The 14,348-nt window shown below is 45.4% G+C and overlaps 1 protein-coding gene across 2 annotated transcripts in view; it reads left to right on the top strand.

Moving 5' to 3' along the window:
• The window catches only part of DNAH7 (dynein axonemal heavy chain 7), a 1,158,398-nt gene that overhangs the window by 903,022 nt on the left and 241,028 nt on the right, over window positions 1-14,348 (top strand). For both annotated transcript variants that reach the window (XM_069225862.1, XM_069225863.1), the window contains one exon: window positions 5,336-5,497. In XM_069225862.1, coding sequence (XP_069081963.1) covers window positions 5,336-5,497 — 162 coding nt within the window. The remainder of the gene's footprint in view (window positions 1-5,335; window positions 5,498-14,348) is intronic.

The following is a 14,348-nucleotide window of genomic DNA, read 5'->3' on the forward strand; positions in this document are numbered from 1 at the left end:
GCAATCCAACTAGCATTGAAGGCATGTCTTCCATCTGTCAAGGCGAAGTTAGTGCGGGTGTTCACAGACAACACTACCGCCATGTGGTACTGCAATATGTCTCTGGACATAGCTAGAACAGCAGGGCATAACCCTGGTGGTTCAACACCTGGCAGGTTCTCTGAACACCAGGGTGGACAAACTCAGCTGTCGATGCCTAGCGGATCATGGGTAGTGTCTCCATTCAGAGGTGGCACAAAGACTCTTTCAGCAATGGGAGAGCCTTGGTTAGAAATGCTTGCCTCCAAAGAGAACTCACAATGTCAGCAGTACTGGGCATTGGAGTTTCCAAAATGGCAATTGCTCATCGATGCGTTTTGTCGCAAGTGGAGCTCAGGCCTCCAGTACGCCTTTCTGCCCATACAACTCCTGCCCAGAGTTCTCAAGAATATCAAGAATGACCTGGCCCAGGTAATCCTTGTGGCTCTGGACTGGGCACAGAGAGTCTGGTATCCAGAGCTTCTGAAAATGAGCATCGGTCCACCGATCAGGCTGCCCCTTCAAGAGGATCTTCTGTCTCTGCAGCAGGGGAGGGTTCTCCACCAGAACCTGTCAACTCTGCGCCTTTTTGCGTGGAGCATGAGCGGCGACAGTTGACAGCTTTTGACCATCCTCTCAAACTCTGTAACATTATCTTGGCAGCCAGGTGTTCCTCACAAAAATGGTATACGCCTGCCTTTGGCAAACATTTGTAAGATATTGTACAGAGAAATCTATCAATCCTCTCTCTGCTAGTCTATCCGATACTCTTCTTTTCATTCTTTGGCCTGCCAAACAGGGTTCCGCTCTGGGCACTCTGAAGGCCTATTTCTTTGCTGTATCCACCTTTTAGCAGCTGCCTGATGAACCCTCTCTTTTCAAGTCCCCAATTGTAATTTCTTTTAAAGGCTTGTGCATATGTTTCCCCCTCCGCCCTTCATCATGCCTCAGTGGGATCTTAACCTAATTCTGACTTACCTTACATGTGCTGCTTTCGAGCCACTGCACAATTGTCCCCTTTGACTGATCACCATCAAGACAGCCTTCTTAGGGGCAATAACATCTGCCCAGAGGGTGAGTGAGATACAGGCCCTAACATCTAAGCAGCCACATCTCACAGTATTCCCAGACAAGGTAGTGCTGTGCACCCATGCTTCTTTCCTTCCTAAGGTGGTGACCCCATTCCATCTGGGTCAAACTGTCACCTTGCCCACCAAGACGAGCGACTCCACCGGCTGGACCCAAAAATAGCATTGCCGTTCTACCTTGACTGCACAAAGGAGTTCTGGGTGGATGACCAACTTTTTGTGGATAATGTGGGAGCAAAAAAGGGGTAGGCAGTACAGAAATGAACCATTTCACACAGGGTGGTTCTCTGTATTAAGATCTCCTATGCCCTAGCTAAGAAGCAGCCTCCCAAGGGCTTACAGGCCCATTCCACCAGAGGAAAAGCTGCAACCACAGCATTAGTACATGGAGTCCCAGTCCCAGTGGAGAGCCAAGCAGCAACGTGGGCTTATTTGCACACGTTTGCCAAACACTACTGCCTGGACAGTCGGGTCCTCAGACACGGGCATTTTACCCATTCGGTCCTGCAGGACTTTCTAGTCTGAAAACATTTGTCTGTAGCCTACCGCTAGGAGGATATGGCTTGGGTATCTAATCAAAGGTGAGGAATCTGCAGCTAGAAGTTACTTACTTTCGGTAACGCGTTATCTGATAGAGACTCTATCTAGCTGCAGATTCCTTATATCCACCCATGCCTTCCCCCTCTGCAGACTTGTTTACTAGGGTTAGGGTGATCCTTTTTTCAGGGTGCTAGTTTAGACACACATGTGCCAGTTGTTGTCTTGGTTCAGTGCTTTTGGTGTGGAAAGTTGTGATTAAAGTAACTGTCCCTGCCCCCCCAAGCTTGGATGGTGCCTATATAGGTGACCACAGTGTCACTTCTGGCGCCAATGACGCCACACAGAGCCGAATGGAGTCACCTGATGGCACGCACAAGGAGTATTGCTCAGCAAAAGTTTTCATATCCAGCCTAATGCCTAGGAAAATCAAAAGTAAGTTATCTGCAGCTAGATAGTCTCTCTACCAGATAATGCTTTACCGAAGTTAAGTAACTTGTTCTTCTGGGATATGAAATCAGAGTTGTACTACAGAAGGGTCATTTGGTACGATCAATGTCTGCACTTGAACAAGCTAAGGCTAGGTAGTTATATTTTCAGTTCCAGGATTGCAAGTTACTTAAAGGGAACATTTTTAGTTTTCCCCTCCGGAGGTTACAGTGATATTGTACTTTGTGAATAGTTCTCCAATCCTTGTAACAATATTTTATTTCTAAATGTCCCCCTTTTTGCACTGAGGAAATGTTTTTACTTCATTTAACATGAGGAATTGAGCAACAAATAACACTTAGGGGGTCATTCCGACCTCGGCGGTCTTTTCAATAGACCGCCGAGGGACCGCAGTACGGAAGACCGCCAGTGCTGGCGGTCTTCCGCATGGGCCATTCTGACTGTTGGCAGCGCTCCGCCCGTTTCCGGACGAAGAGCCGCCAACAGCCATACTGGCGGCAGGCGGGGAAGTGGAGGTAGCTCCACCTCCACCGCCACGCCAACAGAACACCGCCCAGCGAATCACGACCTGTGATTCGCTGTGGCGGTGTTCTGTTGGCGTGGCGGTGTCGGCGGAGCTGCCCGTTCCCTCCCGGAGGATCACCAGGAACAGGTAAGGTGATCGTCCGCTAGGGAAGGGGGGTCGGGGGGTGTTGTGAGTTGGGTGCGTGCATGGGGTGTGCGTGTGTGTATATTGAGGGGGCGTGTGAATGCGTGCATGAATGCGAGGGGGTGTGTGTATGTGCATGAATGCGTGCATGAATGCGGGGGGGTGTGTATGTGCATGAATGCGTGCATGAATGCGGGGGGTGTGTGTATGTGCATGAATGCGTGCCTGTATGTGTGTGTATATGTTGGGGATCGGGTGGGGGATGGAGGTCCTGCAACCTTTTGGGGGTGGCAGGGGTGGTGGGGGGGTAGGGGAGGGAGTCGGGTTGGGGGTGGGGGAGACCCTATCAGTGCCAGGGAAGGGATTCCCTGGCACTGATAGTGCTTACCGCCATGGATTGCATGGCGGTCCCCAACCGCATGAAATCCATGGCGGTAAGCCGGGGTCAGGCGGGTTGGAATACCGCCGGCGGTATGTGACGACCGCCGGGCTGGAGACCCAGGTCTCCAGCCCGGCGGTCGTTACCGCCGTGGCGGTCGGAACGGTGAAGCGGCGGCTGACCATGGCGGTAACCGCTATGGTCAGAATATATGAAAAAAGACCGCCAGCCTGTTGGCGGTCTTACCGCCGCTTCACCGCCGACCGCCAGGGTCAGAATGACCCCCTTAGTTTTGTACTGGGTCAAATTCCTTTGCATCATATTGATTTTATATTGACTCTATCTAGAAGGTAGCAATTCAGTTTTGCTCCAAACCTAGGCCTTTTTTACAGTTTGGCAGATGGGATACTTTGTCAAGACGTGACAGATACGCTGCCCTCCTTATTACAAGTGCTAGAGACTATAATGTACTTGTAATGCAGCGGACTGGACATCCATCACTTTTGTGCCACAGTACACTGTCCACCAAGCTCTAAATAAGGTCTTTAATCTTCTAGCCCAGAACTTTGTGTGGTAGCCTTGGAGACCATCTCGAGAACCACAGTTTGCAAAACTGTCCACCAAACTCTAAATAAGGCCTTTAATCTTCTAGCTCAGAACTTTGTGTGGTAGCTTTGGAGATCATCTCGGGAACCACAGTTTGCAAAACTGAATGGGGACATTTTGTTTACAGTTGATCCCTTCTTCAGCCATTAACTCATCATGTCCCAGATAAAGACAATTCATCATTATTGGGTCGCCTTTCCATAGAGTTTTGCATATTTGGTGGAAAAATGTTGTCACTGCTTTCTGAGTCACTTGTATGAGGGCCATACTGGCATTGCCTAAAAAAATCCATCTACCTCTTCATTCTTCTGTTGAGTGATTGATCAACAATCTTGGTGATCCAGTAGTGTTCTCCAGTATTGGTATGTATTTTTTGGTTAGCTGGATGCACAGATGACTCAAGCAGACAACGAGTGCTATTAGGTGTTGGTGTTTACTATTGGTGTTGCTAAAGGTATGTGTCCCAACTCTGGCAATGCTTCTTATATCCCTTGACCACACGAGAGACCCATTTGCTTTTGTCCAGCCTCTTCTTCCTACGTGGGTATTTTTTTGTACAGGCAATGATGCCCTGTTACTGGCTGGCCTGCTTACTAGTTCTGTGCACCTTTGGTCCTCTGGCCTTGTTGTGCTTCCATTATAATATGAGGTGCCTACTACGTCTTGTGTATCTTGGGCATTGACAGTAAAGTCTTCTGTGTTGAACTGTCTTCTTTTTATGGTAACAGAGGCATATATTGAGATGCATTGTATGCATGAAACGTCAAGAGTTTGATATAATCTCCAGTCAAAAAGTATGAAATAGGAAAAGGCGCTTCACTTAGTATGGGGGAGAGTAAGCATGGCAGCTGTACACTATGCAAATGCCCTGGCCTTTGAATTTTAACCCTGGGTAATTTTTCTGGACATTGAGAATATGAAGTAAGCAGATATAATTGTACCGACAAGGATTTGTGCAGAAAGCAGGTGTGGAAAGTATATTACAAGAATCACTGTTGACTTTGGTTGATAAATTGATGCGCAGCTCATTTCCAGATTTTAAGTGATTCTTAGAAGAAAAAAAGGTGCATTGCATTCCATGAGATGATATATATACAAATGAGCGTCCCTCCATTCCTCTGCCGAGAGATATCACTCCAACATACAGGCACTCTGAGACACTGGGGGGGTGCAAATTCTTAGTAGAAAAGAGTCACTTTTCACAAGTTACTTGGGGTAATGTTCATATCTAGAACACGTTTGCTCTGAATCTAGGATGGAGTCCATCGATATAGATTTGCCAAGGTGATGTGTCATGTGCATGTATTGATGAGGAATCTGTCTTTTCTACAGCATAGATATGACTCAATGAACCATCCACGGCTGATTTGTCGCGCTCTGTATGTTTGATTGATTGATTTATTTTAAATTGTGTTTAGCTGACAATGGAATTCTAAAGTAGCTCCGTGCATATAAATTAGGGTCTGTGTATGACTCGCATTTGAGATCTAATTAGCATGTTCTCCCTTAGCAAGTATTGTTTTTAAATGAATGCATTGGTATGTAAAAATGTGCGTCCTCTGAGTCCTTTTATGCCATTTTAACCCTCTCTGGTTCCTTTTGGTTCAGGGATTCGGAGGTGCCAAGCTTAGTTCGCTGTCTCTGGGTCAAGGTCAAGGACCTATTGCCTTGAAGATGACCGAAAATGCAATCAAGGAAGGCAGCTGGGTCGTCCTCCAGAACTGCCACTTAGCTACATCGTGGATGCCCATGCTGGAAAAAGTTTGTGAGGTAAAGTACATTGTGTGCTAATGTCCTGTTCATCACCACTCCTCATTTCACCGCTGCAGTTCAATCCCGCCCTCCCGAAGGCCGAGCTGAAACAATTCACGGAACACATTAGCTGATGTGCGATCAGAACAATTTAAAGAGCCATGATAGCAACAGTTGTGAAGGTTATTGGAAGCTCTGAACATAAGAACATATTGATTTTAAATTAAGAAGCTAATGGACTGAAAGGGCTGTTTTTGTAATTCACAGATAAACACAGCCATAAATTGTTTTTGAAGGGAACAAGCTGAAACATTTATTTGTAATTCAAAGGTGTGACCTTTGTGGTGCAAAGGCAGTCCTTTTCCAGTCGTTGATTCAATATTTATTATTGATAGCATTCAACAAAAAATATGTTTTCTGGAAGACATTACTCTGGTGTATTTTATTTCTCTATATGCCTATGGCTATAGAAGGCTGTGTATGAAAGAAATGTGGACACAAACCTTCCCAAGAAAGAAAAACTGACAGCATTTGACTTACAGAGCACGGAGTAAGCATGTGCACTTAACTGAAGAACAGGCGCATGCGCTCCCCTCTATTGACTGGGACTTGTGGCAGTGCAGAAGGATAATATGAACTATCAGCACATCAAAGACGTTAGGCAAGGCCAGTTAATATTTTAAATATCAGGATTGTAAGTTTTTTTTAAAGTGAAAGTTTCGATTTTACCTCCTGAAGTTAGTGTTATTGTTCTTTTAGTAACTCGTTTTCCATTCATTGCAAGAATATTTTATTTCCAAATGTCCCCTTTTTGCAGCGAACAACTTCATTCAATTAGTTGTCAAATAACGAACTGGAAAACATAGCGGGTAGGATTTGCACCAGGTCAAACTATAACCTTAAAATTTGCCTCATTTTGATTTTTGATAGACGTTATAAGGAAATCAGCAATCAGATTTCCTTCGAAACATAGGGCCTGATTTAGATTTTGGTGGATAAGGTGCTTTGTTACAAATGTGACTCAGTGCCCTGCCTCCCAAACGCTTGGTTCCCTCGCTCTGTACGAACTCAAAGAAGTGCAATGTTACGCTAAAATGAGCTATTAATTATGTTTTTTCACAGCTCTGTTCTTACTGGTATTTTCACAAATAATTTGTTGTGATGGTGAAATCTTACCACAAAACATGAATTAATAATGAAGGAGTATTATTTGCAGAGGTGGCTCCTCTGTTATGGCGGAGGAGCGTTGCCCCCTGCCAGCATGCAAACATGATAAATAAAATGATGATAAAACTATTTTATTATCATTTTATTTTTCTTCACGAGACAAGTGTTAAGGGCGGCACCACAACGATGACAGTACTAAAGAAGGAGTGGTGGGCACTGCTGTCAGTGGGCATGTTGGTTTCGCCGGGCGTCTTAGGGCAGCTAAACCAACATGCACACTGAGATCTCTCCAACCCGAGCTGAGTTGCCGGGTAGAGAACAGCAGGTAAGGCTTCCAGTGCCCCTGGAGCACAAAACCAGCCTGCTCAGACCAATCGCTGCACGTCTCTCATGCTGGGTAATACTGTTACCCAGCATGAGAGAAACGTGTGAATTGGCGTAGGGGAGTCTGGCAGCCTGTGCACTGGCAGCAAAGGAGCACTGAGGAGGTGTGTGGCAGGTAAGTACTTTTATTTTTTTTACCCATACACTGCCCCACCACTTTTTGGGATACCAGCCGCTACTGATTTATTGTACAGATAACATCTAACATCAGAAACTTGTTTGTAGATTTGTATTTGTTGCCGATCCAGGAGCAAAGCATCTTTCCCGTATAATGCTGCACTTCCATATGTAACACCTGGAAGGAATTTGGCCGACATGACGGATAGTAAAGGTTTATACGAAGGCCCTTTTAACCTTTTGGCTAGGGCGCAGAAGGCAAACAACAGGGCTTTACATTTCTGTGCAACACACTGCTTTTGTGGCACAAAGTTAGCATCCTTGTCTATTGTAAAACCCAGATATTTTTAGCAACTTCTAGGCTAATGCCTCCCAACTTAATTTTGTTTACAGAGTTGAAAGAGCATCCTATAGACATGGTTTTTGTCTTCATAGTGTTGATTTTTAATTTGTTTGACGTTGTAAAATCACCCAGAGTGATAACTAGCCACTGTAGCCCTATTTTTGTGTGACTCAATAAAACAATGTCATCAGCATATGAAAGGTGTGATATAGGCAGGTTCCCCATCCTTGGAGACTGTGAGTTGGCTGCATCTAGCTTTGGGGAAAGATCTGCCATGAAAAGGTTAAAGATATGCAGCGCCAAAACGCATCCTTGTTTTAAACTTTATTCGTCGGAATCCTCCTTGAAATTTTCGAGCCATCTGCTTCCTTGATCTGCACCCAGGTATTATCGTATAGCATTTCAGTGCTCCGGAGAAGCCGTTCTTGCAGGCCCCAGCTTCGCAATTTGCACCAAAGAATTGCTCTGTCCACCCGATCAAAGGCACTTTTGAAGTCCACAAAGCATAAATGTAACTTTTTCTTTAGGTGTTTTGCTTTGTTGACAATGTCACTTAGCGCTAGAATATTGATCATTGTGCTGTAACCCTTCCGGAAGCCAGTTTGATTCAGGGGAACAAGGTTGTTTGAATTAGACCAATTGAGCAGGTTGTCCAAGATTAGGGTGGCAAAATATTTGTCCTCGCTGTCAATTAAAGCAATCAGTCACCCCCCCTTGAATATCGGATTGATGATAGATCCTCTCCAACTATCTGGGATGGTTGTATTACGCTCAACTTCGGTGTAAAGAATTACCAGTGTAGTTGACCATTACTCTGGATTGGCCTTAAATATTGCTTGTGGAAGGCCGTTGGGGCCGGGTGCCCCGTCACTAAGCCCCCTCCCAATTACTTGGGAGACTACCATGGAGCTGAATCTATCATCAATCTGACAAAAGTCCTTGGGACCTACAGGCTCCTTCAGATGTAAATTAGCTTCAGGTGAAACTGGTTTGAATAAGATGTTGACCAGGTAGTCCGCCCATTTATTCTCAGGAATTGATGAGCAGTTAATTGCTCCAGACTGCCAGTCGATGCCATTGACTGTTACCCAAAAGGCCCTAGAGTTGGCCCTTCTTCAGTTATAGAGTAATTTGAGCCAGAAGTTGTCCTCCCTCTTGATACTCTCACACCATACCTGATTTTTATAGTGTTTTCGAAGAGCCTTTATTTTGACACATGAAGATTCTATGAAAGGTCTATCTTTAATTACACTGAGCTCATGCCTCAGTTCTTTTCTTAGTTTTAGAATTTTCACTGATAAACTTGACGACACAATCCGATTTTGTGTTGGTGTTTGATGCTTGGCTACGCTGAGCGAGGATAATGAAAGTAAAAAGGCGGCCCACACTTTCACAACTGGTGAATCCAGAAGCATTGCTGATTGAAACAAGGTTTTTATATTTTCACACAGCCGTGGTAATGAGGACTCTGACAAAGTCAGATGGTTTAAGTGGATGGACGCAATGGTTCCTAGTTCCGCAACAAATGGGAGAAAATGTGGGGCGTTCAAGTCCAGTTCTATATGTTGATATGAGTGGTCACTGTGGAGAGTGGTTTTAATTGTAAACTTGCTCACACAAGCTAGCAAGGGGAGAGACACAGCCGTGTAGTCTAATATGGTTGCAGACTTGGATGAAGGCCACTGTAGGAAACTGGGTTATTGATTGGGTGGAGGATGAGAACCTACTAAAGCAATATCCATAGTACGCATCAGGGTGAACAACAAATGTCACTAAATTAACCTGTGCTTAACCATCCTGTAGCTTGGCACAAACGCAAATACGCTTAACTTAAATGCAATGAATAAAGTATTTTTGCAGCACACAAGCTGTGATAAAATGGGAACACAACACAAGAAAAATCTAATTAAGAAAAATAGAGAAGTCCGTTATAAATAAAATGGCACCAAAACAAATTAAATCCAAGCAGTAGAGATGAAGTTATGATTTTTTTTTAAATGTGTTTGTGAAATCTAGTTCCTAAAAAGATCAAAGTGCCAACCACAAGTGTCTGATCGTGCAACATTGTGGCAAAGTCAAGACTTAAAGCTGGCCGCCATGGAGCACAGGTTAGATACACAACATGGATTGAGCCCAGTCTCAGCTTACATTCGGACTTAGAAGAAAGTTCGAAGTAAACTCCAGGAGAGCGTTCAAAAGGGAAGGTAGAAGGCTGTGTCCAAGCAGGAGTCGTCATTGATGGGAAGCGCTGGAATGGTCTCAGTGAAGCCACTGATGATGGCGGGGAAAGGCTCCAAGCAGGAGAAGCTGGACTTCGAACCAAGGAGATTGTCACCATTGATGGGGAGCTTGTTGTCATTGAGCCCAATGAAGATTTTTACCTTCTGACTTAGACAATGTTTGGGAAGTCAAAAACCTCCAGCAGGATGAAGCTTCAAACCATAGCCAAAGGGGGCTTGGCGAGGCTGGACACTGTTGCTTGTAGGTTCAGCTGAACAGGATTTGCTGCTGGGGAGAAGAAAGTAGTGGGAGCCACAACAATATCAGGCCGACCAGTGATATATCTTGGGCAGATTGGTTGGCAGGTAGGCCCTGTTCTTCTGTCGATTCTTCTGGCCCTTTTCGATGGAAATTTTCACCTTTTAGGGTTAGATAGGAGCAGTACGTCTAACACCACTTCCAAGTGTCCAGGCCCTGGGGTGTACCTCTTGGGTGGTTTAGGGCTCACTCTAACAGAGGCCAGGTGCAGTGTTCAAGGTCTCTTGAGCGTGTTAGGTCCCTGATGCTTGCACGGATGGCCAGGGAACTAACCCTTGGTGTCACTCTGGTAGTCCTGAATTCAAGCATCAAGGCAGGCCTCTAGCAGTAGGGCAGTCCTCTGGGGAGCGGCAGGCCTCAAGCAGTTGGGCAGTCCTCTTTTAGCACCATAGCAGTCCTCTGGCAAACAAGGCAGACCTAAAGCAGCAGGGCAGTCTTCTGGGGATCCTCTGGGGATACAGGCAGTCCTTCTGAAGTCTTCCACAGGTCCAGGAGTGTACTGAAGAGTTGTTCTGAAGGCCCAATATTTATACCTGGTGCCAGAGTGGGGGAATCTTCTAGGCTACACCCACATCTGTTTCTGGAAAGTTTTTTCCTTCCTCTCCAAGGCTCCCAGAGGTCTAGGGTGACCAAAGGCTAGTGTCCAGCTCCTTTGTGTGTGCTGGAGGTAGCTTTTTGAAATGTAAGTGAAACAGGAAACAGCTAACAGGATGGCCCAACCATTCTGACAGGATGGCCCATCTCTTAGCCCCCTTTTGTCTCACTGTCTGGGAGGAATACACAAAACCCAGCAGCTAAGCTATTCACAGTCATATGATCCAGGGCCATGGCAGCAGGCACCAAATGGTTAGGATAGGAAAATGTCATCTTTCTAAAAGTGGCATTTTTAAAACTGTAACTCAAAATCCAAATTTACCATGAAAGAGGATTTTAATGTACAATTCATTTGACTCCAAGCATGATATTTCTACCTGCTCCTAATCACAACTTAGCACTTATTAAATGTAGTAAGATAGTCCAATGTTATCCGGTAGGACTGATAGGCATTACAGCAGTGAAAAAATCATGTAGGTGCTTTTCACTAGCAGGACATTTAAAACTTAAAAACACGTGTCCTACTTTTTAAATGGAATGCACCATTCCTATGTGCCTCTAGGGCTTACCTTAGTGGTGACTTATATGTATTAAAAAATATGTTTTAGGACTAGCAAAAGGTTTATTTTGGCAAGTAGGTTGAATTATCAGTTTTAAAACTGCACCACAGGCTGCAATGGCAGGTCTGTGACATGTTTTAAATGGCTACTTATAACTGGATTGCCCAATAGGTGCTGCAGGCCCATTAGTTGTATTTAATGTACAGGTCCTGGGCACATGTGGTACCACATATTAGGGACTTATAAGTGCACTTAATATGGCAATCAGGTCTAAGCCAATTGTATGATTTTTTTAGGGAGAGGGCACAAGCACTTTAGCACTCGTTAGCAGTGGTAAATTGCAGAGTCCTAATGCCACCAAAAATGAAATTCAGAAAACAGGAGCGGTGAAGACAACATGTTTGGGTGAAGACCACACAAAGGATGTCAGGTCTAACAACCAGGGAGTTTTTGGGTGATGTCAAAGATGGTCACCAAGCCTTTATATACTTTTGTAACTGCCAGGAAATGAGTGACCAACTTACATGAAAATAGTGATCTAGGTGTCACACATTGAGCCTGCAATGAGTTCTGAGACTTTCGTGGCTCTTGTCTCCTTTTTTCTCTAACCCCCACTTGCTTTTAGAAACAAAAACCTTTGGATTGTTAGCATGTATCTGTTTACAGCTGGTTTTCACAAGACAGCGAAATTCAGGCTTTTGAACACAGGGACTAGATCTAAAAGGACAGCTCCTCCCTTGTGTTTAAACTGTCAAAAAAGATTTCTTGTGCCATCAGTATTCTAGTGGAGCTTGAAAAAAACTATGGCCCTCATTATGACTTTGGCGGTCTTCCAGAAAGACCGCGAAAGCCACGGCGCCAGGAGGCCGCCAGTGCTGGTGGACTCCCGCCCGCCATATTGCGGGTTCTTCCGGATTTCCACCACACTTTGGACGGGAATCCAGCAGTAGTTGTGCTGGCAGGCGGAGGCGCTCTGACGGTTCCACCACCTGCACCGCCCCACCAGTAGGACACCAGCCACCATATTATGGGCCATAATGTGGCCAGGCAGTGGCCTGCTGGCGGGGTGCTTGCTGGCAGTGGAAGTGCCCCTTCCTGTTCCCTGCCGGACAACCTTATCATTGGAGCAGGTAAGGTGATCGTTTGACAGGGGAGGGAGGTGGGAGGGTGGTGGGTGTTGTGTGTGCATGAATGTGTGTGTGCCTGGTTGTATGCATGTCTGTATGTTGAAGTGAATACGTGTCTGCATGTCAGTGTGTATGCGTGTGAGTATGCATATTTGAATGGGTGTAAGTATGTGTGCATGAATGCGTGTATGAATGGAGTTGTGTGTGCATGTATGGATGTTGTGAATGCGTGCATGAATGCGTGTATGGATGTTTTTGTGAATTTGTGCATGTATGGATGTTGTGGTGAATGTGTGCATTTATTCGGGGTGGGCTGGTAGGGGGGGCTATGGGGGTTGGGGTGGCAGAGGGGGGAGAGGATGAATGGGTTTAGGGGTGGGGTCTAGTGCTAGCTGGGGGGGAGGGTTGGGGAGCTGTCTAATGTGACGGAAGAAATTCCCTGTCACTGGTAGCCTTTCCACCATGGTTTTCATGGTGGTGCTACAGCAGCAGAAACCATGGTGGAAACCCAGCTCCTAATACCCCCGGTGGTCTTCTGTGGACTGATGATCGCTGTCCCAGCGGTTCTGACCGCCAAGGCTGTATGAGTGGAGATGTGGCGGGTTAGCAGAGGCCAACCCGCCACACTTATAATGTGGCTGTCTTTACTCCCAGCCTGTTGGTGTTGGGACCGCCACATTTACCCTGGCGGTCAAAAGACTGCCACAGTAAAAAAAAAGGGCCTATGTTCCAGTTGGGTAGGTCATTAGTTGTGTGGCCTGCACAAGTATTAGGTCCGCACTCAATGACCACTGTGAACCAAACACCCAATTCTAGGGCTTGACCCTCATATGGTAGGGTTGTAGAGCAGTCCAAGGCTTATTCAATGGAAGTGGTGCAAGTTACAAATAACCATTCACAAGCACACAAGAAAAACACTCAATAAATGATTGTGCAGTCTTTGCTTTTTCTTTTGACGAAGCAAAAGTATATTTATTACACACACACTGCTCAATACTATGCAACCATTTACAAATATATACAAGCTGATTGAAACCATTCATTTGTATTCCAATGCAATATTTGACTTTACCTTGGAGTTTGAGCATCTAATACGGGTAATCTACTTTGATAACTAGTGCCTGTCAATCTCATTACTCAAATAAGCATTAACAAGAAACATGTATAGGTATTGTAGGAAGTTGGCTTCGTATATACTATCTTATAGTGTGCACAGAGTCCAAGGGTTCCCCTTAGAGGTTGATAGTGGCAAAATTAGATAATACTAATGCTCTATTTTGGGGTAGTGTGCTCGAGCAGTAGGCTTATCAGAGGGTAGTGTTAAGCATTTGTTGTACACACACAGGCAATAAATGAGAACACACACACAAAGACTTAACTCCAGGCCAATAGGTTTTTATATAGAAAAATATTATTTTCTTAATTTATTTTAGAACCACAAAATTCAGAATTCAAGTAAGTACCTAAATTGTAAGGTACTTGGCATAGGTAAATATGGAACTTTGAATTAAGACAGTAATGTACACAGTTTTGGCAAAAATGGCAATAAGCTAGTTTAAAAGTGCACACTGCAAAAATCAACAGTTCCTGGGGGGAGGTAAGTATTGCTTAGTTTTTCAGATAAGTAAAGCACTTACAAGTTCAGTCTCTGGGGCATAGGCAGCCCACCGTTGGGGGTTCAATGCAACGCCAAACACCCAGCACCAGCAACACAGGGCCGGTCAGGTGCAGAGGTCAAAGAAGGGCCCAAATAACTTAGGCGCTTATGGAGACAAGGGGTGCTCCGGTTCCAGTATGCTGGCAGGTAAGTACCTGCGTCCTCGGGGAGCAGACCAGGTAAGTTTTGTAGAGCACTGGGGGGTGTTTCACAAACAGGCACACAAAATACACCCTCAGCGGCACAGGGGCGGTCGGGTGCAGTGTGCAAAGTGGGTGTCGGATTTTAGGTAGAAATCAATGGAGAGACCTGGGGTTCAGTCTGGCGATGCAGGCAGGGTACAGGGGGGCTTCTCGGGCCAGCCACTGACTGGGCAAGGATG

Source organism: Pleurodeles waltl, chromosome 3_1, assembly GCF_031143425.1.
Source record: "Pleurodeles waltl isolate 20211129_DDA chromosome 3_1, aPleWal1.hap1.20221129, whole genome shotgun sequence".
In the NCBI taxonomy this organism is placed as follows: Eukaryota; Metazoa; Chordata; class Amphibia; order Caudata; family Salamandridae; genus Pleurodeles; species Pleurodeles waltl.